Here is a 26,503-nt window from a genome sequence, read left to right as displayed (position 1 = left end):
CATAGAATAATATACAAATTACACTCGATCAGCTGAATGGGGGTTTCTTTTATCTGTGATCTGAAGTCTGAACCTTTGTGAAATATGGAAAGAAGTCCGTGGCCAACCTGTGGTTATTATTTTATTCTGTGGTTATATGCGTTTGTGAATTACGCCAGTTACGAAAACGTTTACTGCCGAGGTATCCAGGGCCACATTCGCTCGATTCAGCTAAACCACACAGTGCCATATGCCGCCAAGCCTGGCTATTTGTGTCAATTTGCATTGTATTCATTTATATTTTGACCAAATCCTTGGTAGCGGAGACATATAATTGTTTTAAGATCGACGTGGGGCATATTAATTTAATACAATAACTCAATTTTTAAAATGTCTTTAATAAATATCCGTGGTTTTGTTAGTACACTGTACACAGTATAAATCCGAGCCCAATCAATAACTATTAATGTTCTTGTTAGGCGTATCGAGTACGTCGCCAATCAATATAAAAAAAAAAACCGAGGAACTCACTCTGCCGTAAAGACATTATTATATAGTGATAGAAGATGTCAAGAGTATACGTCGTCATTGAATCAGCACAACACACACTGCAAGTCACTGCAGAAATCTAATTTCTAGTGGAGACATTTTATATAAATAATAATGGTCAAATATTTCTGTATCTACGTAGTTTTTTCGAAAAACTCATTTTACAGTTTTCTGTGAACATTTGCATTTGTTGGTGCTGAGACCTGAAGTAACAGTAACTGACCCGATTTCGTTGATATTTCGATTTAACTTTCCATATACGCAAAATACATCTAATCTATAATATAGTAAATAGTAATATTATATTTAAGTGGTAACCGTTCGCTTATTAACTAAATAATGCTCATGGAAATATAAGACCCTAAACCAGGGATTAAATTGGTTTAAGCAAGTTTCTTTTTTATTTAGTATAATATTAAATATCAAAATATTGTGTTTACATATCGTACTTATACAATAATATGTAACATTGTAACATATATAATCGATCGGTGTCATAAATTTTTGTTTAATATGCATTCATATAATCATATGTCACTGCATAGCAGATTTTAAACGATTTGTACTTATAATAATATGCTATCTATTCAACATTTAAATACCTTTATTACTAATAAAGGTCACATTGATATTGAATTTTGAGTGCCTACCTATCCTAGATTCCTATGAATTATCACTAATTCTATATTTATTAAGTCATTACGATAAATAACTAGTCGTGACACGAATCGATTTAATCAAAATATTACCATTATATAATGTGGATCCTGTCACTATTATAGCATATATATATTGTTATTAATATTAAATATGACATGTAATATGGAATTGTAGTTTGATTGTATTGTAATGGAATTTATAAGGACTCGACAAACAAATCAGGTCTAGTATAAAGTACCTACCTCACTAAATGTATAGAGTTGTCTGCAATCTACACTAATCTACAATAAGTTTAAAAAATAATGCAGTTTTCAATGATCCTATTCGTTGTTTTAGCCGGTTGTACTCATTTGATGTACGGAAATCAAAACATATCCTTTAGTAATTTAACAAAAATAGTTTCTCAACTTAATTTAATCGATGTAAGAAATGTAAATACTGATTTAATATTAGTTGGTTTTTTTATTTTCAAGAAAAATTACATTATAGACAATACTTTTTTTGGGTTTAGAAAGAAAACCCCGAAATCAAAGTACTAAATTCTTTGGTTAATGAAATCATCAACAAGTACTTGAACAGTTGTCATGTGAATATAATTTATGACGACCTATTTGATACTGATTTGTATTACAAGGTAAATATTAATATTAATGACCTTAATTTATTGTATGTACTAAAAAGGTGAACAATTTTATTTATTGAATGTTTTATCAATAATTTATAAAATAGACAATAAGTAGGTAATAAGTTAATAACTTTATGTCTATACATCTATACATTTTAAATTTAAACACTAACACATTGATAAATACAAAATATATAATTTGCAATAATTTATTATAAAAGGTATCTTAGCATAATATAATATTATACTTTATACATAGAAGTTAGAATTTGTACTATAATATTACTATATTTACTGTAAATAATATCTAATAATATAACACTCAATTAAATGGTTTAATTAGAAGAAGGCGGAAGTATGCCAAAACGGATAAAGTTTGATTATATTACTGGCTACTGCAATGATTACCTTTAAGTCAACCGTTTCTCGTTTCATGTCGACTATTGTTTAATATTATCATTCAAACTATTTAAAAGGATATCACCGCACTATTTATTTTGTCTCACGTGAAACATAGGTACCCACCGAATATGCGTTCTGGAGAACCAATCTTATGTTGTTGGCTTTCATACCAGAATTAGAGTGAATTTATCTATAATATATGATTTAACATTTATAGTTACGAACAGTCTTTGTACTTTGGGCATATGGGGGATGGATCACCCCATGACCTTTATTTAGATTCTGAGAGGAGCGATAACTGTATCGATTTTACAATTATGTCTGTTTTTGTAAAAAAAAATAGTAAAAATGCTTCGATTTTCTACTTCAGCATATTTTCTAGTTGTGAATCTAGTTGGTATTTAGGTGAAAAGTTGACCAAAAGTGAAAAATTCTCATTAATTTTCAAAATAGTCGGGAAAAACAAATAAATATAAGGAAAAACAAAGATTTTTACTCAAAACTAGTTTTCTACAAACTCAATTTTGTTATTTGGTGTGACACTCAAAAAATAACCGTACCACAGTTATATTAAATGTTTATCGGATGTTTATATTACCATTTTCTATACACAATAACATTTTCAAAATATTTCAACTCATTTTAAGCTATTTAAAAGCAGAAGAAAATGCAAATTTTTATTAGTTTTTTTTAGATGATTGCCTGTAAAAATTTGTTCGCTTGGTCAAACAACTTCAAAATCTAATAAAAGATTCATCATAAATTGTTGTTAGTGAAAATTAAAAAAAAAGTTGAGCGTAAATCCACAGTATTTTTTTATGAACGTCTGAAGTTAGACTTTGGATATTCACCCATAAATTAACAAAATCTCATAGGAATTTTCTTATTTTGTTGTAAATCAAAAGCTAATAGCCGTAGAAGTACTTGAAATGTTCACCAAATGTCTTTATTTTATTATCTTTAATTTTTTCTCTACAAATGGGAATACATTTCTAAATTTACCTATCTAGACACCTACTGTACAGCAGATCAGTACCCACTTGCCCACTTTTGTATTTATAATATTAGTGCGGGTTGCACTATACCTTGTGATTTATTTTTTTAATTATGAATTTACCCCCCACCCTCCCCCCCCCCCCATAATGAAAATTCCTGTCTAGGCCACTGAGTGAGTAGTATTTGGCTTATATATATACAGGTATATAGATAATATTATTATGTATTATTCTTATATACTTTATTGTAATCATATTGTATAAATAAAGCTATTTTTTTAATATGAAAAAGGTACCTAACTTACGATAAACTTTTGACGGACTCTAATATAATATAATATACCTATAGGTGTATGTATTATATTCATACATATTATGTGCAATTGTACAAATGTGCAATGCATAGTGTTCTCTATATGTTTTTGAGGGTTATTTTAAATTACATCACAAATAGTAATATAGTAATAAGTTATGACTATAATAATTAAATAGCTCCAATATTGCAAATGTATTGGATTACATAAATACATACATACTATATATCGTAACTATCAGCAATCTAATATATAGACATATAGGTAGTACCTATATGTACTGTAATTGAAGGTGAAACAACATTAATTATATATTTAAAAATGAAAGATTCTTTAAAATTTGCTGAATTTTACTCATTATAAATGTAATATAAATTATACCGTAGGAACGTTTTAATATGACTTCAGACTTGTATAGTAAGTTGTATGTGCGTTGGCGTACATAAAAAGGTGTGTGGGGTACTGGGGTACACAGCTAAGCGCCCCCAGGTTTCCAATTAAGACTCCCAATTTCTGAGAGTAATTTATTTCACAAATTGCCTATGAACTGAATTGTGCTTTTGATTTTGAATTGTTCATATTAAATTGCTTTAAAAAATAAAATTTGTATAATAAATTTAAGTTTTAAAATCAAAACCCTTAATCTTGAATAAATCACTTGTATAACTGTTATCGTTTTGGCATTACTGCATTAGGCAACTTATAATAATATTACGTATAAACCATCTGTTGACTGTTATATGTTTATTCAATAACACATAAATATAGAAAATAGAAATGCAAAAAGAAAGAGCTTATATTGTATAATATTATATGTTTCTATATAGGATTGTAGAATAAATTATTTTAGCACTCCTAAACTTTACACAATTACTCCTAACGTGTGCCTATATATATATATAATATATATGTATACCGATGTAAAAGCGATAACAGACAACTTTAATGAATTTGTAAGCTTAACATATTTGATTGGCTTGTTTTTACTTAACACTCTGTATGCGTGTGTATAACACTATGTATTATGTATATATTATGTACTGCATATAACGATCGATTACCTAATAATAATGACGAGCAAACGCTAAAAGTATTATATTATTATACCTATTAAATTTATCAAATACCTATAAATATTATGTGTTACCATATAGTTATACCTACTGATAATATATCAATTATCAGGCATCTGAGGCATCAATACAATAATATGGTGTAACACTATTGGTGTTCATATTATGTAATAATTCTACAGATGTCGAATAGGTAGACAATATAGAGGTATATTATTACTGTTAATATAATATCATATTGCATGGAATTGAATTTGTTTCTTGTCGATCAAGAATTTACAATTCTAATTGCCCGCCATAATAATATTATTTATTAGTGATTCAATGACTCAATAATAATATGTACAATGTACCTACCTACTATCAGTGTTGGGTAACGCAATTTACAAATTACTATAACGCAATTACTTTTTCAGTAACGCAGCAGTAATTTCATTACATTTTACTTAAAGTAACGCAATTGTAACAAAATTACTTTTAAAAAGTAAAAGTAACGTATGAAGTAACGCACTATCGCGTTATTTTCCACGTTTTTAAAATAATAGTTTTGAATGTACCTATTGCGAAAACAAGCCGATAGGATATCCCAGAAGAATTAAAAATCAATTATATTTATTTTTGATTCCGATAATAGTTAACGATATTACTTAGCATTCTAGAAATAAATGTTATCAATTTATTAGCAGAAAAACAAGAGTTCGGTTTAAAAATAAAATTTAATAAAAACTAATTATTATTTATGACTAATGACTATATAGCCATATATATAGGTGAGATGATTGTACATTCGTACATAATACTATAATAGGTCTAGTGATAATAGACCACTAGGTCTATGATTGCAAAATATATACATATAGTAATTGAATCATATGAATTGAATATGGTTAAAAAAAAAAATGATGAAAAAAAAGTAACGTTATTTGTGACGCACTACTTTACTAATGAAAAAGTAATGTAACGCGATAAAAATAATTTTAGGTAACGAAATTAATGTAATTTAAGTAAAAATATTTGAAGTAACGAGTAACTTAATTTCATTACTTTTTAAAAGTAATTTACCCAACACTGGCTGTTATATCATAATACCACAAATCATTATTAGTATGGTATCCGGTAGGTGCAGTACCTATATCTATAAGTATAGCGGTGGTACAAACTATAAGTACATATTATCATATTAATATACTATTCGACCGAATGCCCGATGACCCCGCTGCGGTTATAGTCTCAAATAGTTACTCTTTGCGATAAGTGATAATGAATATGATCCATATGATGTAGGTATGTAAGTTCATTATCTCACAATACCTCTATAATATTTTAATTTTTATAGAAAAATCTTGTACAAATGATAAATATAATTCATTAATAAATGTATATATTATATTATACAATATACATAAAGGTATATACTATATTGAACAATGTTCGTTGTTTAAACCTATAAGCGCAGCTAGGGGGGAGGGATTCGCCACCTCCAGATAAACTTATCTTTAAACTCGTATGATAAAAATTCAAGATTAATAAATAATAATTTTAATTTACTTCCGAAAAAAATATATTTTAGCAGTTAGTTACTAGTTACAACATTGATACGGTACACTGGTACAGAATCCAATCGATGTGTTATAAATTATAATATCACACGCACAAAGTGATTATACATATTTTATACCGTAGTGATAGTACCTATAAGTATAATTAATTAGTATTAAATTGATACTATTTCTATTAAAGTAATTTATTTTACAATTACGATAGGTAGGTTGAATTCATTTTTGTCGAAAACATAACATTTGAAAATGTAGGTAGTTGTGTATTTGTGTGTATAAAATATAAAAATAAACTTTAAAAGCGTCAAGTAGGTACCCATGAATTAAAATAAATTACAACATACTAAAATCATTACTCTTAAAAAAATATCCAATTTCGTTAAAAAAATGATTTGTAAATTTAATGTTCATGATTTTGATAATCTTGTAAGCTTTAATGCTTCTAAAAAATATTCGAGAGTCGCTTCTGTATTGTTCTATGGTATTATTGATATTTTGAAATCGATATGAAAAAATCCTATGAGAAACTTATGAATATTTAGGGAAAATTTCAATACCACAGTTATTTATTTTTGAATTATAACAAAAATAACAAAAATTTTTGTTCCTATATAGTGTTAAAAATTTAGATTCATTCAGGTTTACAAAAACAACAAACTTCTTGTCGTCAAGTGCATATATTAAATATCTGGAAAATTTATTATTCGTGTCTGTGTCACAGTAATTTATAACTAATCAGTATTCATTTGTTGCGTCTTGCGAACATTACAAATAAATTTACCTACATTCTTCTAAATGTTAAATCGTATTTTCATATAATCTGTTTACTCAACGTATATATTATAAAATCAACATGTCAAATAGTGCAGTACTAATTCATCCAGAAACTGTTCACGAATGAAATTATGCAATTGGTTTTTGACGATCTTCGGTCAAATAGACCGAAACCGTTAGATAGTTGCGATTTCAAAAGTTTGCCGGTGCCCAAAAGGTTTATGTCGTTACCTATAACATGGCCTTGCGAACAAATTCCACTGTTGAAGCACCAGAGTTCGAATTTAAATCAATGCCCAATATAATACTATTGGTTGTCGACGATCTCCGGGAAAATATTCAGAAACCGTCGGAAAGCGGCGATTTCCATAGTTTACCGGTGCACTGCAAAAGATCTATGTCATTACCCAATATGGCTGTGGGTGCAAATTCCAGGGACGATGCACCCGAAATCGGATTTCCGTCAGTTGCGTCCGTCGAGTTGCCAGTTTCCACCGAATCACCGTGTGCCGGATCGTCTTAATAGACAACATAAAAACTATAGTTGGTGTATGGTAAGGTAATTATAAGAAATAGGTGGGTGTCAAAATTTTATGTGGAGGTGTCTAATGTCGTAGGTAAAATTTTGGACTTCGGCGCCACTGCGACATGTGTAGGTATTTAATTTTTGTCTTACCATTTGGATACATATTATTTCAGGATGTTCTGCAAACAATGTTGCAATCGTTAGATACGATATCGTACAAGCTCTTTCATGTTTATGAATATTCATCAAAAAGGACTAGAGTTTCGGAGTCTAGATGCGTAAATTATATAATATTTTGTCAAGATCCTGAGATCACTGCAACTAGGTTTGGCCACGCGATTGATAGCAGAGTATTCATAGTGACAATTGGATCCAAATGGCAAATACAAGAATTTTTCAAAAGCCCAGCATCCCAAAATATTATGAACTTATTGATTGCTTCCGCCGGACCAGCCTTACAGGAAAAAAACAAAAACGTAATCAATTAAAACAAATAATAAAAATAATATCTCTGAGAGTTCCATTATTAATAAATACACTGTGCATTGTTGTTAGATTTGTGTGTTAACGATATAATACAATGTTAGTGAGTAGTGACAGTGTAGGTACCTATAAAGTATTTAGTCAAAGTTAAAAACTATAGTTGGATAGGTACCTACTTTGAAACACGTATTATATGCTACTTTAGTTATGCTCATAAATTGCTCATAAATATAAAATACGTATTATTTATTATTTTGAATTTGATAATATTGATAACGAATACTCTATAGTCAGTTTACATTGTTGAAGTATCTATTAAGTATTAACCAATTAACCCATTGTTCAGGTGCCTGATTAGTAATACACTAATACCTACCTGATTCTTACTAAGTACTATAACTTATATTTTACTAAAAAATCTATACATATATAAGACATAAGTACTATTAAATTGTACATTAAAATTTATACCATATAATATGTAGGTAGACTAATTAGTAGAGCTAATATATTATACTTTTAAACATCTAAAATTTAATAACACAAATACATTTACAAATATTAAGAGCCGTTCTTACCATGTCCGGTTAAGTTTCGGTTAAGACTAACCGGCAGAATTCTATCGGTAACACAAAAGAAATTCTGCCGGTTAGCGTTATGAGACACTTATATGATACCAACTAACCGGACATAGTGAGAACGGCCCTAAATTAATTTTACGATTGCACCAATATTGTTGTGTATAGTAAATATATTTTGTTGTATAAATAACCTATAGAAACGCCCGATACCTATTCTTATAGGAAGTAGCTGATATCAAATTATATACACATGAAATGTACATAGATGGCTTAGGAAGTAGCGGCCAAATAATTTTAACCACGTGGAAACTGAATAAATTTACGAGACCGGAGGTTGACTTGTACCCGGTCAAATTAGTTAATGGATTTCGGGGACATCGATTTATTTTGTCTGCCATTGAAAACCCGCCATTAGTGTTTCGGAGGTATCTATACCTGCAGTTAACTATATTTTTTAGAAAATCATTTTTCTCTTTTTTGGGCGAATAATGCGTGTCTTGATTTTAATGTTATGTGTGTACCTATTACATTTAGTCCATTGAGCGTCGACAAAGTTTTGACTCCAGAACAATCCACGTTGTGGGACGGAGTCGAAATTCGATTGTTACAATTAATTGCGGGAGTATTGAATTTTACATTGGGGATACACGATGCAACTTTTTCAAAACTCGGGTAAATCTAGAACAGTAACATTGTTGCTTATTAGTTATTACATTTAAAATTATTTAAATAATATTGTTTCTTAAGTTTAAACAAAGAATGGTGAATTAGGTACAGTCGTAGATAATATCATATTTCATTTATGAAATTATTTTATAAATTTAATGTATAATTATTATGGCTATTTAGTATGGACTAGGTACTTATATGATAAATGATAATATATGATTATATGAATCTTTCTACTTCCTAGTGTCTTTGATCAAGATACCATTTTTGTTTCTTTACATTATATAACAGGGGTGCACTAAGGATTTTTGTTAGGTGAGGGGTGGTTTACAAATTTCCCTATACTTTCCTTACACACAAGTAAACTATTAGGTATACTACTAATTTTAATAATCATTTTTTTCGAAATATAATTTTCAACGATATAATCGCAATCAATATTGTCGATTGCCAGTAGCCACAAACCTTGTTAATGTATTATAAGATATTTTTATCAAATTTAAAAAAAAAACACCATCATTTATCATTGTAATATATTTAAATATTTGTGAATATAAACAATATGCTATAATAATGTATAATATTATGTACATTAAATAATATAAATATAATAAAATATAATAAATAATAATTTTGGGGGCTTCAGTCCCCTGGGTGTGTCGCTGTTATATAATTGTATAATTATTTGATTAATCTAAAGTAGGTATAGGCAGTGGCGTCATTTCAGTTTTCAATAGAGGGGAGCAAAGGTTTAGACCGGCCCGAATGGGTAAAAAAAAACCGCAAAAATATTAGTAGTTTATTAAGATATCTTCTTTTTTTTATTTTTGAAAATCTATTAACAGCATTATCTATAAATCAATTTTACCTGATTCATTATAAGTATATAAGTATATATTATATAATATATATATATCTTATATAAGTATATGATATATTTACAAATTAATATTATCTTAAATTATAATATATTTTTTTTTTATTGCTTGCTTACCGGCTCAAGTTTTGTCTGTTTATTAACATGCTAGAAATTATTTTCGATACTTTTCGAGCAGTTTGCGGTAATTTTATATTTTTAGTCGCACCACTTAACCACCCATCTATTTTTTTTAGATCATATTTTTCCCAAATTAAAAGATTAATGTAAACATGCGTCACGAAAAAAATTAATTTTAATTTAGGTACTCAACTAAATTAACACAATACGCAGAATAGTTGAATCATACACGACTGTCGCAAGTTATGAAGTCCGTGATCAATGATAAATAATAAGAGCGTCAATCGGTTGTTGTTTTTAGAATTTGTAATCATTTTAGATTTTAGAAATTAAACTATACGAGATTATGATACTAACTGTTCATTTTCCTTCACAAAACACACTCACACAAACAAACATACATAAATACATACATACAATGTGTACGTCCCCGCATACGTCTAAATATATTCGAACTATCAATTAGTAAAAATGTATCATTGTGACAATAATTTCTTAGTACATACTATAATATTTTCTGAAAATATTATAAAATTCCCAGACAGCAAATGTTTGACTAAAAATATTATTATAACATTATTATAGGCACGTTTTTGCACTAATAAAATATAATAATGGTAAAACGGCAACAACTGGACACTGGCCCATAGGGCTGCTTTTAAAATCAGACAGGGGCAAATGCCCACCTTGCCCCCCCCCCAAATGACGCCACTGGGTATAGGTATTCAAATATGAGTTTTAATTCAATTTTAATTTTGACTGTATCTATATCGTTCGAAAATATTTTTCTCTTTTTCCTATTTGTGTCAAATTTTTTTGATTTTTAAATTTAAATATATTGTATAATAATTCTAATGTAATTTTATTATATTTTATTTTACTATATTATTTTATATATTTTTATCACTCTTTCTTAATAATTTATCAAAACAATATAATATAATTCATCACAAGCTTATTTTTTTTTTCATTAGAGATGAAGCTGACGATCGGATCATTGGAGATCTAGTGGCCTCCAAAGCTGATCTCGGAATTTCAGGTTTATATATGACCAACGCTCGTTATTCGTTGGTCGATTTTTCTCCTGTTATCTTGCAAGATTGTGGGACATTCATATCTTTGGGATCATTTGCTTTGTCCAAGTAAACGAATATTAATAATAATGACATCGTTGCTCTTCGCCATTCGGTGTATACAAACCGAACGGAAATACCTACTATATTTCTTATACCCGTCTTTAAGATACACAATTAAAGCATGATAACGTGGCATTGAATCTTTCTAATTGGCACTAAACGATATTAATTGTAGAAATAAAAGAGAATGTAGGTTTTTCTGACACCACAATGTTCAAAATTACAATTTTTTTTTTTACCATTTATAGTAGTATTGTACCAATTTAAGAATTTGTACCTACACATTTCTTAGAGAAAAAGTGCTGTGCAGTACAGTAAAACTCGCTTAAGACGCTCTTCAAGGGGCCAGCTCTCTAGAGCGTCTTAAGCGGGAAAGCGTCTTATGCGGGAAAAGGAAAATAATAAGTGATTCAAATTTCGAATTTATTATTATTTTTACTATTGAACATAATTTTATCCACTAAATTCGATTATGCTGAGACGTACGGAAATCGTGTAGTTGTCTAGCATGTCGTTGTAATGGATGTGTTATATTTGAATTCAATGATAAATCATTGTATCTATACGAAAAACGGTCTGAGCAGAGACGGACTGACCTCTCAAAAGTACCAAAGAGTTTCACTTTCCTATCAGGGACTTTGATTACACATTGTCGGGGGTCGAACTTCACGCACGTTCACAAAATTACTAGGTTCTATTTAGTAAGTTTAACCAGGGCGGACCAGGCAATAGTCAATTTAAATATTATTGATCACCCTTATTTAGCGTATTATTATTTATTACTTTATTAGGCAAGAGCCTTACATTATAATTCTTAGTAGGTACCGGGTATCTGAACTGTCGTTATTATAGGTATAGGGCGATATTCGGTCCATTTCATTGGAGCATTTGGGTTATGGTGGTGATCACTTATATGGTGGCTATATTTCCCATAGCGTTCACAAATAACCGTAATGTGGGAACGCTGTGCAAGAGTCCCAAACAACTGGAAAGCATGTGCTGTTATATGTTTGGGACATACACGAATCTGTTCACATTTAAGGGCGTCAAGTCTTGGACCAATACCAAAATGGGATCAACCAGACTCTTTATTGGTGAGTAAAACAGGAATTTGTTACAGATTCGTTATTGGCCATCAGGCTATACATATATTAATGATTGCATTACTTATTTATTATTATGTTTGAATATTATTTAAATGGTAAATGTATTACTATTACTAATTACTATTGTGCGACTATTCTTCGTTGTAGGAACGTATTGGATTTTTACGATTATTATTACGACGGCCTACACTAGTTCGATAATAGCATTCATAACATTACCTGAACAACCGGTGATAGTGGATACATCATACCAATTGGTTGATCAAGGCTACAGAGTAATGACATTAGGTAATTGCAGTCTTGTTAAGTATTTTAATGAACTAATGAATTCAATTAAAATTATTAAAATTATTTTTTGAATACTATTATTTTAAATAGGAATTTTTTTAAAAAAGTAATCAAAATAGCCCTACGCAGGTATTTTGAATTTTTTTATTCATTAAAAAATACTTTTTTTTAAGGAACTAAAACGTTTTATATTTGTGACAAAACTAATTGTTCTAATCAATATAATATTAGTATCGGTAATTATTGTTACTAACATTATCATAGGTATTTTATTATTGTGGTACCTCCTACTATGATTTATGAAGTATAAATACCTACGAGTGGCGTATGTACGAAGGGGGGGGGGGGTGTCATCTGCACTGTGTAATAAGTAGGTAATAACCTAAAAACAAATAATTGCGATGGGGCTGGGGCATGTATTCCTATCGGTTTATAGTTCATTATCTGCATTCAAGAAAAGTTTAGAAAGACTAAACAAATTAACTACTTATTAGTTATTAGTTATTAGTCTTAAAAATGCACATTAAAAGATATAAGAAATAAGAAATTATTATTTTAGTTTTATTTTAAAATAATGATTGTCTAACTATAATTAAAAAATATAATTCTTAACTTGACAACAGAAAAAAAAATAAAAACAAAGGAAAATAAATTCAATAACAATATTATATATTAAATTATACTTTATATTTTAGATAAGGGTGGTTGGCAACATTATTTAAATATTACCAATGATACAATGTCTAAAAGGTTATTGTCAAATATAAAGCTTATGAAGAATTTAGAGGATGCAATAGATTACATTGTCAGAACCAGGTTTATATTAGACTATGCATTTCTGGGTTCTAAAATTTCACTTACTTATTTATCCCAAAACAACTTCATTCAAAAGTATGTACCTATATAAATTTTGAGTGACAAATATACGGCCAAGAATTATATTATATCAATGATTTTAGATACAAAAACAAGAAAATATTCCTTCATGTTGCTTCAGAGTGTTATGTTCCATTTAATATTGGTATAGCCTATAAAAAAAATTTTGTATTTCGTAACAAATTTAGCAACTTCATACTCCGAGCACAACAGAGTGGTTTAGTAACCAAAATAATTAAAGATATTGAATGGGAAATCGCACAAAAGTCTGGAGTTAGAAACGTAAGTGAATCAATCCATCATATCGTTAAAAAATTATAGTTTTAAATTTTCTTAGCCAAACTTAATAATTGCTCCTGAAGACCGTCAACTTGCATTGGATGATGTCCAGGGCATGTTTGTACTATTAGGAGGAGGCGTATTGCTGGCTGCTTTTACATTGTCAATTGAATTTGTGAAACGCAAAAGAGAAAATAGAAAAATTGCACAAATCAAAATTGAAAAGCATTTGAAGAAAAGAAAGCGCTCTAAATCCTTAAGTGTCAGGGGAAGTACTACAGCTGAGCCTTTTAGACCATTAACTGCATTTTAAAATTACTTGTAACTATACACTAATGCTAACATGAGTAATGGATAATAACATTATTATTTTTAATGAATGAATATTTCATAACATTTATCACAGACCATTTTAATTTAATCAAATTGATTTAATACTACGAAGAGTTTTCATTGGTTTCAGCCGGATGTTCATCAATGGATACAGCACTTGTTTTTCTCGAGTTCCTAGAAAATCGTAGTTATTGATTCACATAATAGAACAAGTAAAAAGTGTAGACAAATAATGTTGTACTCACGACTTAGTTGATACCAAAGTTGAAGTAGATAACAACATAGACATCTGTTCAGATGTAGGGCACGCAATTAATTGTTGTTCTTCTTTAGTGTAGCTGTTTGTTGTTAAAAATTGTTGAATTTTTGTAAACATGTGCAAGATATTATTCTAAAAAACAAAAATATAAGAATAAGTACATTATATTTGGTCATATTTTTTTTTATTGATGTACCTTGATAGGCCTATACAAGACAAACTGTGTGTCCCCATTGGCCAAGTACAATGCCATACTTTGATGGATCAAAGGTAAATCTTTTTTGATTTTTGCCAATGATTCTTGTACCTTTTCCTGAATAGCATTAGGTTGGGCGAATTCTTGCTGTTTAACAATAGCCAGGAACCCTTGCATATTACACCATTTAATATACTTTTGAACCTGTAAATAATATGTTACAAGAATTAATGTTTGAGAGCATGTCAATCTTTAACAAGTCAAAACATACTTCGTCCAGAAACATAGACAATGGTGATACTAATGCATTAGATGAATGACTGATGAATGTTTGACAGGACTCTTTCAATGTTTGATCTACTAAACGTCTTGAATCCACAGAGTTTTCTAGCACAACTGGCGTTCCCTCCAGTAGAAATTCAATGATTGAGTTACTAGAGTTTAAAGCAAACATTTTGTCGTGTTTTTGAAATAAACCCCAAGCTAAAAATAAATTATGTACAATATATAAGTGCACGTTTTTTAAAATTATGTAAAATGCGGTATAAATGTATTTTAAATAACTTATTTTACCGGCATTTTTCATTTTACTAAAATCCAAGTTCAGTTCTTTTATAGTAAAATCTACTTGAAACGGTGCAATTTGTTCTCTGATTATCAACAAATGTTTTATCTCAAACAAAGAACCGTCTGTTGGAGTCTAAAAAAAATAATAATCAAATTAACATATATTTAACGCTGTATGTTGCATATTTATGATTTTTGTTGAGTTATAATTACTATGTTTACTTTGTATACATTCAATATTCAAAAAAACTGTCAAGTAAAATATCTCAGTATTAAATTTGTCGATAAATATCTAAAATATAGCATGAAACAAGTGCATTGCATATGCAGATAGTTCACAGGAAACTCCTAAATATCAGTAAACAAATGGAACTTTAAATGCTTTTACAAAAAACATCATGGCAATGTATCATTAATTTGTATTAAAGTTATAATAACAACTTATGAGGAACTTTGTATTACATTTTATAATCTAAGGATTGAATGATAATAGGCTGACAGACAGTCCCCTCTCAGATTCATTTTTCGTATGCAATGGTTTAAATAACCATAAATCAATACATTTAACACATCCATTACAGTAACCTACTTAATGACAAGTTACACTCGACTCCTATTGTACAGCAGAGTGGTTACCGACTTTCCCCATTTATTTTTTTCTGTTAATTTTTATTGCAAACACTTTTTATACATCAGTGCAAAAAGTTTCATACTTTCATGTAACATAATATAATGATTGGAAATGATTTCTGGATAATACATTTACGAAGTAAATATTTAATTTGTCTCAATAGTTTTCATAAGCACAAGAAGAAACTGTCAACAAACATAAAAAATAGAGTTTCAAATAAATTTACTTTTTTTTGAGAAATCATCAGAGCAGCTTGATGAATGTTTTTCAAACACAACGCAACTGCCTCATGAGAAAGACTTTGAAAAATTGTTTTATCAACACATCTATACAAACGTGATAAACACATCAATGTACGCCTTACAGGTGGATACCACATTCCATGAAGATCTGCAGCAGAAGTCCATCCACCTAGAAAAAAAATTATAACGCTGTAATATAGTGTACTTATAATTATAAGTATAGTGAAACTGTGTCCTTATTGGACACACTTTTAAAGTGTTTTACTTACCGGGCTAGAAATAAGAAATATAAATTAACTAATGATACGAAGAATTAAAACAAACCTGAGGGACAACTAACTATAGCTACTAAAGCTGTATTATACTCAATAAATTAGTACTTCAAGTTAATTAATGACAACCTTTTTTAGATTTGTAAATAAAGATACAGAATGATATACATAAAATTATTTGTTTTATCTTTTATCAATTATGATTTCTATGATAAAAAATATTTTCATTTTTTATTTATGTTTTATGATTACTGTTAAAACATTTGACAAAATAATATAAAAAATTTAGATTGTGACAAGACATACAGTTGGTTATGTTCTTTTTTTTGGGGGATGGATCGCTTGAGAGCTTAACTGCATTTTCTGAGATTTGTGGAATAATCTGTGTATGCGTAATATACACGAAATCCCGAACTTCAAAATTTTATAACTTTGGAACTAAGTCCGACTGACAAATTCTGATTATACCACTGTGCTTAACTAGTTGAAATATATCTAGCTGTTAGGCTAAAAAAATTCCCAAAAATTGAGCTAAACTGCATTATTTCAATAGTGATTACTGATTAGTATTAATTACGAAGTAATATTATCTTAGTTACAGCTACCATTTGGGGATTTGGGTTTATATTTGTTATTTCTATAAAATATACTATATTAGTACCTATAAATAATAAGTAAATAAATATGGTTCGCCAGTTTAAAAAAAAAGTCATGGGAGGGTATACAACACTCGAATCCCTCCCCTCCCATGTAATTACGCCACTGAAGACATATATTATAATATTGTTCTATTTGTTATAATAGATTGTAGTAGCTTAATGTTAAGCGGCAGGTGTTAACCATATAGTTGATATGATATATTATGATGAGCTGTTAATTATTACATATTGTGTGTTTTATGTAAAACAAATGATTTATTTCATTATAACACCCTCAAAAAGATGATGTTAACAGATATATCACTATAATACAATTAAAAACGGACAAGAAAAACAGAAACAAAAAGCTATGAATAAGTATGAATACCTACCAATAGACTGTTTTGACATAACTGATGGCGCTTCAGATACTGATGATACTAAGCTTCCAGTTGAATCATATCTAGTCAACTGTCGATATTGCATTTCTTCAGCGATTGCTTCCATTTGTTTTAATTTTTCTGGATACGCTATATCACCAGGTGACGGTTTGTACTCGGAAATGTCTGTGACAAAGTACAAATTGGCTCGAAACACTAAACGCTCTTGTGTATCTTGTAATAGTAACTCTGCTACAGATCCAAAAACTTCAAGTGATGCTAAAAAACCGGTTTGTTTTCAACTCAATATAATGTTATAAAATCATTTTTTTTTTCTAGTTACCATCCTCAGAAACATAGTCTTGTAATATTTCTATTCTTAGAATTGTACAAAGTTCTACTAATGTTTCAAAATGTTTCATGTGAATCACTAATGGTCTGAGCATGTCATACAAATGCATACAAACAGTTTCCAGGTATTCTCTAGAATCAAAAGAATACAAGACTTTCAAACTACCAAAATATACATGGAAATAATATTCATACATGTTTGTACCATACCTGAATACTGGAGATTTATCTGTAAAGAAACATTGATACAATCGGTTTTCGTCGTGTGTCAATTGTATGAGTATTTTACACGATGAACGTAACGTTGAACAATAATCACTCCCACTTGACGTGTAGTTTGACAGTGTATTACTGATGGATGAACCAAGAAGAGCTTTCCGTCGTGTCACATAAGCCAGCACGCAGTCTTCCAATGCTACAGAATATCTATGAACATAAATTTAAGATGCTATTTTCAGGTGTCTAATCTAATAACTAATAAGTCTGGCCAATGAATTAAACAGCAAACATACACTGGATCCAAATCTTTTCGGTTTTCCAATAATTCTAACACTGGTCGTACTTTTGTCGCAATTGCTTGAAACTTCCCGTAGTGTGCTATGAATTCAGTTGTATCTAAACTCTCTGTTCCTGTTTGAAGACATTGAGTTATGTAAGTATGAACTAGCGATAGAGCCTTGTACCTGGCATTTACATACAGAGCAAGATATTTATTGCTTTCTTTATATGACATCTATGTAAGACAAATAATACATTGATTGATAGTTACAAATAAAAAGCTAATAATGATGGTTCAACTATACCAACATGAGAATTTAAATATTTAATTCCGTTATCAATGGACATCATCATGTTAGCAAACATTTCACTGGTGACAATGAACGAAGGTGAATCCAATTTGGAGTGTATAGAGTCAGCTGCATTGAAGATGGATAAACGTTCGTTAATTTCTTTACATATGTTACTCAGACTTGTCTAAGACAAATATATAATTATAATTTTTACTAAAAACTAATTGTACACATTTTTTAAAACCTGATCGGTATGTAGTTCTTCTCCAGCCAAATATAAAGAGTTTGTTTTCTTTGAAACCTCGCTGTATTTTTCTTCTAACATACCGATGAGTTGCATACATTCGTCCATCTAAAAATCACTTATATACTATTGTCTATAATTTATAGTCCAAACAATTGATTTTGCATCAATCATAAAATAATATTATAATTTATTATACCTTGGATAACATTAATTTCCACTCGTCTAGCTGACTTTGTAGTTCATTTGCAAGCTGTATACATGGTTGAATTTCCGTAGACATCCATTTTTGTGCCATCTCGGAATAGAATTTATGAAACTAAGGATATACAAAATTTTGTAACAAATAAAACTAAGAATAAAATATTTAACAAGAAAAAAATGACAATTAGGAAACTTAAGCTTCACTTAGATTTCAAGAGTGGTTATTTATTTTTGAATTATAACAAAAATAACAAAATTGATTATGTAAAAAATTGGTTTTGCGTAATAATTTACGTTTTTCATTTATTGTTTTTCTCGATTATTTTAAAAAGTACTTGGAAATTGGAAGTATATAGAATTTTTACATTTGACCACCCTCTCTAAAGTACCAACTATAGATCCAATTCATTACCCAAAGACTTCATTAAGAGGACGTGATACTCGCATGTATTGTCTCCGTCGTACGTAACATAGCAAATTTTACGCTCAGCAAAACACATGTAGCTCTATTAATTTAAAAGTTAGAGTGAATTGACCTTTCATAAAATCTAAAGGTAAGATTATTATCTAGGCAACCTCATAGTTTTTTTTATATTTTAATTTTGAAGCAAGTTACGAGTATTTTAAAATGCACAAACAATTTACAATTTTAAAATACTCATGACTTGCTTTAAAACTAAAATATAAAAACCCCAATGAGGTTCACTAAATAATATTCTTACTTCTAAATTTTATAAGAGATTTTATAAATTCACTATTATTTTTAAGCTAACAGACCTAAACATGATCTGCTGAGCATACAATTTGCTATGATATGTGTTTGTTTACATTTAAATAGCATGTACAATACACAAAGTATTTTTAAAATTCAGTATTTGATGAAACTGCAATAAAATGCTGTACAAAAAAACTAAATTGAAAAATAAAGTCTTGACATTATAATACATGATTGCAAATTTGTAATAACAATAAAAAAATCATGCCAGTGCATTATACTCACAGATTATAATTAGATACATAATTATTAGACATAATTTTATGACTCAGAAAAAAAATTTTAGTAATCTATCATTTTTGAATTTATAAACAAACATCAATAGATATTATAGTTCTTACTCCTTGTTTATCCAACCTAAAATTTGTGGTTACATGACTGTAAAAACTAATACTCACATCCTCGGCAGATTCAATATTTATATTTAAAATTTGTGGCTCTTCATTTAAATTGGGTTTATCTTTGTTGTGGTCTTCGATTTCTAAAGACTAAACAAAATTATATACTATTATATAGATATCTAGATATCAAAGCAATACAATTATTTTTCAATAATGTAAACACATACCATAGAATCACTATCGCTTATGTGTTCGGACAAACTCAGATATGCGTTGATTTGAGACTGACTTAAAGGTGCCAATGGGTCCTTCTCGGCCTCCCATCGAACCAATTTATCAGATATTCGTCCCGGCTTAATGTTCGCCATTATTTAATTTTAAATGTTTGCATGAAAATATAACAGCGATAGTGCGATACACAAAATGTCAAAAACCTAATGGTAGGTATAAAATGTTATTTGTTAGGAACTAAAATTTTATAATCTCAACTTTTGAATATTATAATTTACAATTTTTATGTTATGGCCTATGGAGCCAGAGTAAGATAATAACTACAATAATTAATAAATATTAAATAATAAATATGTAATTTCATGAACTATAGTGCAATGGTGCATTGGTGCCGTGCCGAGTGCCGACGTAAACAATTATTATCAGTTATATCTTATATCACCAATTGGAGTGATAAAAATGAAAAATGTATGATTTGATAAAGCGAGATATCAAAGACTAGACGGGACGCTTATTGGATTTCTGGGAACACAATAGCGCTCAATATCACTATTAATTGCCTATTCAATCCCCTTATTTTGTTTTATGTATTTTGATTTTTGTGATAAGATAATTAATTATGATAAGTATTAAGTAATGAACACGGACTAATATATAATGGACTGGAAACAAGGACGTGTATTGATATATATTGTATCAATACACCTTAACTGGAAACGAGCAGCTTATCACGGCCACGAATGTATGTACAGGAGGCAATGTGCGGGGGGGTCGCTATGTGTTCCCAGTGTTGGGGAGTAACTTAACTTAAATTACAAGTTACTGTAACGAAATTACTTTTTAAGTAATTTGATGGTAATTTAATTACATTTTATTGTAAGTAATTTATATATAATTTAAGTTACTTTTTTGTAGTAATTTTTACTAAATTACTCGTTACTTTTTTTTGGATTAATACATTTTTAGAACGTAGCCTGTAGGTATTGATAATGAGTGTAAATATTAAAATATATCATATACCTAATTATTATAATTTATAAGTAGAATTTTCTAAACTTGTGATACTAAAATACTTTTGTTATTATAGCTATTTACTATTTGACGATAAACTGTTATTTTTAGAATGGAATTGTTATCTTTACTCTGTGTTGTGTCACCGCGGTCGCCCGCAGCAGGCTCACGACGTCGACGTCTGCTTGTACAACAGGGTTGTTGGAACTCAATAATAATAATAAATAATTTAATAATACTAAAAATAATAATAATTATTATTATTATTATTTATTGCTTATTGTAATTACCCAGAAATTCGTTTCTTGTAATCGGTGACTATTGTCTGTCGTCGTCCGTCGACGATCTAATCTTATGAATTTCTGATACCTATTACTTATTAGTTATGGCCCGTTAGTTCATTACGATTTAAGTTTTAGATTATTCGACAATTCGACATTTGTGAATCACTGGATTTTATAATTTTGAAGTGCATTTTTGTGTATAAAATGGAATTAGACTGTGAAAGTGAAATACGTGATTTAAGTTCAAAGGTATGTCAGTATTGAAAAAGAAGAAGCCACTGACATCCTTCAAAATGAAATAGAATATTTCAAACCTGTTAATGATAATAGTTTAGAGCAAAATCAACTTGAGGAAGTCAATGATAACATTATTTTTGATGAAGATATAGAGCATTCTAATGCTTAACTTGAACGTTTTTTATTTACTACTTTTAATGGTGATTTAACTATTTTAAAAAACATGCCAATAATGAGATTAATTTTTCTGAAATATAATACTGCTTTACCCTCAAGTGCTTCTGTTGAACGTTTGTTTAACATAGCAGGAGATATATGCACTAAAAAGCGATCCAAAATTAGTGACAATAATTTTGAAAACGCATTGTTGTTTAAAATAAATTTGAAAAATAAAGATTGATATTTAATGTGTAGCAAAATTAGTATTAATTGTTAATAATTTCATATTGTTGATAGTCATTATTTAGTTTGTGTATTGTCATATAGGAAAAATAGTTATTAAGCTCCAGTGATATAAAAAAAAAAAAAGTAACTTCTATTGTAATTGAGTTACTTTTAAAACTCAAAAGTAATGTAACTTGACAAAATGAAAAAAAAGTAACTTAAAAATAATTTAGTTACAATTTTGATTAGTAATTAGTAATGTAATTTAATTACCCAAAATAAGTAACTTCCCCAACACTGTGTGTTCCTGGAATTCTCAGCGCTCTCTGTATTTAACACGGACTAAGATACAAATTGTGTGGCCAAATAAAACCACCGGTAGCGCTGAAAACTTCAAGAACTGTGTTCTTATCAGCTAAGTGACACCTTTTCGTGACCGTCCCCCGACCCTGTCGTTTCCAGTCCATTATATCTTAGTCCGTGGTAATGAATTTAATAAATAACAATATTATTAATCTATAGTATTTTGCTGTCACTGATATTATATTATATTATACTATTATGACACACAATACACTAATGCACAATAAATAATATTACCTATATTATACAATTCAGAACTTTAATATTATATTCTGTGTAGTTCTATACTTCTGTGGATATCTATGGTGGATATTAGATTCAAATTTTGGCGCCATACTATTTGTATTAGTTTTTTGCAGATTACCAGTAAGTGGCTGTATAGGCAAAGTCAGTGAAATTGAGCGTCATGTCGCCATAGTGTAGTATAGAAAATATTCTGTGTTTTCTACAGAGCTTCCCGTATTCTAGTATTTGGTTCAATTATCATGATAAATGATAATACTTCAGCCAATGAGAAGCGGCGTAAACAGGACGCCATCTTTGCGCAAACTCGTCTAATAATCGTAAGTTGTTGACATACCTTTCTTTATCATGAATATCTGAATATCATAGAGACATAGACCGTTTTTCATGATAATTATATTATTCTGTGATTATATCATGGCCGTGGTTGCATCACAGATATATATAATTATCATATATATATGTGGGTTGCATAGCAGCCTGTGCTGCTGTGCTGGTGGATACTGGACGCCGGTCGGCCTCAATGCCTCATCACATACCGGAACAAAGTGTTACACCGTTCACGATGACACGATAATAATTAATAATTTATTCATTGATAACGATTAACATAATATGAATTATAATTCATAATATTTTAAGGATACTTGCACAATATTCGTTTTATTTCTCAGATTCACGAGGAACATAAAACGCATTCATGTAAAATAATTGTTTATATGTTTTTTGAATAATCTTAGAATAAAATCATCTATAGCAATAATTATAGCTAGGATAATACTTTCGAGGTTTCGACATATTGGTTTTATATATTATTATTATTTGACTTAACAAAATAACAAAAATTATACTATTCAATGGATATTAAATTTTATTGAAACAATATTTAGACAAATCGATAAGTTATATACTCTCAAAAATATTCTCTATATTTTTTGTAAGATGAGGTACATACTTAAAATGCAACAAAAAAAAAATTGCGGAATGCTCGAATGCGTCTTGTCAATGTTGCATTGTTGCGCTTGGGACATCCTCTTATAGTTTAAATATTTTACACGTATATAATATAATATAATATAATATATGTACATGTTTATCTTACAATACGCAATGCTGCAGCATCTACTCATATATCTGTGATTTCACCACATTGCACATTCAATATTATTTTTTTTTTCTAATTGATCATGAAGCCTGGCAACTAAGGTCATTAGCTGTTTTTGGTTTGTAGGGGAGAAATTGTAAGTTTGTAAACATGTGTGTTTTGGGTTGCCAGATTTTTTATTGGGCACCCGTAGGTATCTGCCATGCCCACGGGTGGCGGATGGCGGCACTTCTCTCCGAACACCGTGCTTGCCCGAAGAAAAATGTCACCTGCGGCCGGGTTCGAACCGGCGACGGTGTGCGTCGTAACCGACGCCTCAATCCGCTCGGCCACTCCGTCCCCCAAATTCAATATTATAGTATCGACAATTAGCATAATATTATGTAATAAAATTAATAATAATAAATCATCAAAGAGAATATCTAAAAACCAAATTAGTTAAATAATTATGCATAAAATTATGTAATTATGTAATAATAATGGTAAGGATTTATTGTAAAACAGACTTTGTTTAGAACTAGAATTAAAAATATACATAATGATAAAAAAAGGAACATGACGTGTGATAAGCGTATTAGCGATATCAGTCTCTATTGTGTTTTTCTTTTTCATATAACACGTTCAATATAGGTATACTATCGTATTTGTACTAAATAGGAAATTACAGTATAAGTCATGAACTAAAGAATAAACTTAATAAAATATAAAATTGAATACTACTTTATTTTTTACACATAACATAACTACCCAATTCAAACATGAAACATATTTACATATTACATCTGTAAGGCCGCGGCCGGTAGCTAATTTCATTGATTCATGGTTTTTCACCGAATTACTAAACTATACATATAGTTTCACAAATTTAAATATGTCCACTCATACAATGTTTAAATTTAAATATTAATAAATATCATGGAAGTTCAACGTATGGATGCCAATATCATAATAATATTATATGTGACATTTTATTTGAATACATGCATATTTTAATGACTCATCAAGGGAATTGTGTCGATAAAAAAATATACATTATGATAAAATAATTTTAAAATTACTGAAGTTGAATATTAAAAGTTGAAAACAATTTGTACAATATTTTTAAGTATACCTATTCAATGGTTATTGCCAGAAAAAAAGGTTCTCTTTAATATATCCCATTCTATTAAATGTATATAATATAACTGTACGCGTTTGTTAATTATTTTTAGATTCCTAGTGGAACGATGAATGTATTGATCATCCTAATGATGGGTGTTTTTTTTATTTTTTTTTATTTTTGTGTCTGTCATCACGGTTTGGGGCAGTACAACTGATTTGATTTCTTCAACAGTATCTTGTTCGATGGGAAAGTGAATCTAGTTGGTGCATTCAGGAGATCAATTTTAAAATTTCCAAATAGTTCTCAAAAGCGCCGGGAAAAACAACATAAAAACGGGAATTTTTACGCAAAATCGTTTTTCCACAAAATCGATTTTGGTTTTGGGTGTAACTCTAAAACAAATGAACGTTTATACATGAAATTTTCACTGGCGTTTTATATTTGCATTTTCTATACATGATACAATTTTAAAAATATTTTGATTTGTTTTGAACTATTAAGGAACATTTTCAGTTTCTAATTTTATTAGTTTTTTTTTCTATGGATGTCAATATATTGTTACAATGACATTTGAAAAATATTAAAAATCCTTAGTCACAGTTTTTATTTATAAGCATTTTAATTTCAAATCTTTACAAAATACAGAAAAATTACGAAAATTAGAAGAAGAGAATTCATAAATTCTTTTTAAATCTAAAAAAAAATGTCTACAAGAAAGTCAAATTAAATTTTTATGAGCGTTTGAAATTCATATTTTTACAACATTTGATATTTACTCGATTTATCATGTAACGATTTTCTTATTTTGTAATTAAAAAACGTATGACTGTAGATACTTGAAAATTGCACTGAATGTTTATATTAGCATTTTCTATACACGATAAAGTTTTGAAAATATTTTGACTTTTTTTAAGCTGTTTACGGACATTGTCAGTTTTAAATTTTTTTAGTTTTTTGTTCTATAAGTATCAATAAAATTTTATTCGTTGGGTAAATAAGCGTGAAAATGTAATGCAAGGCGCCTGATATATTTTTACTATAACAAAATATTAAAAATACATAGGCACGATTTTTTTTATAAGCATTTTAAGTTCGAATTTTGACAAAATTTATCAAATTTAAAATTGAATAATTATTTTGTAGTTAAAAATGTATAAAATTTTCAACTTTTATACCTAAGGATTGAAAACTTACAACAAGGTTCCACATAAATATGTAAATATATAAATTACTTTATTCACAATAATATCATCAAATATACTTTCTACTTAGTACTTAGTAATATCATATAGGTTGACTGACCGTTTTCGCTCAGAATCGTTTTTCTTATACAATTATATTATATCATTGAATTCAAATTTATAACATCATCCATTACAGTGACCCACTGCCCACTTGTAACCTACTGTACGGCAGAGTGACATCCACTTACCCACTTTTTTTATTTGTAA

General features: G+C 29.0%; 2 protein-coding genes across 5 annotated transcripts; one reads left to right on the top strand and one right to left on the bottom strand.

Annotated features, from left to right (window-relative positions):
* Window positions 1–1,488: 1,488 nt before the first annotated feature.
* On the top strand, window positions 1,489–14,181 carry LOC132943045 (ionotropic receptor 21a). 2 transcript variants are annotated; one of them, XM_061011826.1, is made up of 11 exons: window positions 1,489–1,610; window positions 1,700–1,822; window positions 7,627–7,929; window positions 8,740–8,942; window positions 9,052–9,189; window positions 11,158–11,325; window positions 12,172–12,413; window positions 12,573–12,713; window positions 13,409–13,604; window positions 13,673–13,871; window positions 13,927–14,181. In XM_061011826.1, exons 1-11 carry the CDS (start codon window positions 1,491–1,493, stop codon window positions 14,179–14,181), a joined length of 2,088 nt encoding a protein of 695 aa, XP_060867809.1. In that variant the 5' UTR covers window positions 1,489–1,490. The 2 variants fall into 2 exon arrangements, with proteins under 2 accessions (XP_060867809.1, XP_060867810.1); XM_061011827.1 differs by lacking the exon at window positions 7,627–7,929.
* Window positions 14,182–14,216: 35 nt separating this feature from the next.
* On the bottom strand, window positions 14,217–20,731 carry LOC132943044 (conserved oligomeric Golgi complex subunit 3). Of its 3 annotated transcripts, XM_061011823.1 has the most exons (15): window positions 20,320–20,731; window positions 20,150–20,239; window positions 18,972–19,091; window positions 18,773–18,880; window positions 18,545–18,712; window positions 18,250–18,470; window positions 17,948–18,163; window positions 17,730–17,869; window positions 17,399–17,665; window positions 16,081–16,265; window positions 15,230–15,356; window positions 14,928–15,139; window positions 14,657–14,860; window positions 14,447–14,592; window positions 14,217–14,375 (listed from the first exon to the last, which is right to left on the bottom strand). In XM_061011823.1, exons 1-15 carry the CDS (start codon window positions 20,458–20,460, stop codon window positions 14,306–14,308), a joined length of 2,415 nt encoding a protein of 804 aa, XP_060867806.1. In that variant the 5' UTR covers window positions 20,461–20,731; the 3' UTR covers window positions 14,217–14,305. The 3 variants fall into 3 exon arrangements, with proteins under 3 accessions (XP_060867806.1, XP_060867807.1, XP_060867808.1); XM_061011824.1 differs by lacking the exons at window positions 20,150–20,239; window positions 20,320–20,731 and having other exon boundaries at window positions 18,773–18,898; XM_061011825.1 differs by lacking the exons at window positions 20,150–20,239; window positions 20,320–20,731 and having other exon boundaries at window positions 18,773–18,890; window positions 18,972–18,997.
* Window positions 20,732–26,503: the final 5,772 nt, after the last annotated feature.

Source organism: Metopolophium dirhodum, chromosome 4 (genome assembly GCF_019925205.1).
Source record: "Metopolophium dirhodum isolate CAU chromosome 4, ASM1992520v1, whole genome shotgun sequence".
NCBI classification, from domain to species: domain Eukaryota; kingdom Metazoa; phylum Arthropoda; class Insecta; order Hemiptera; family Aphididae; genus Metopolophium; species Metopolophium dirhodum.
The sequence above is the reverse complement of the archived record's forward strand: the minus strand, read 5'-3'. Positions and strand labels throughout refer to the sequence as shown.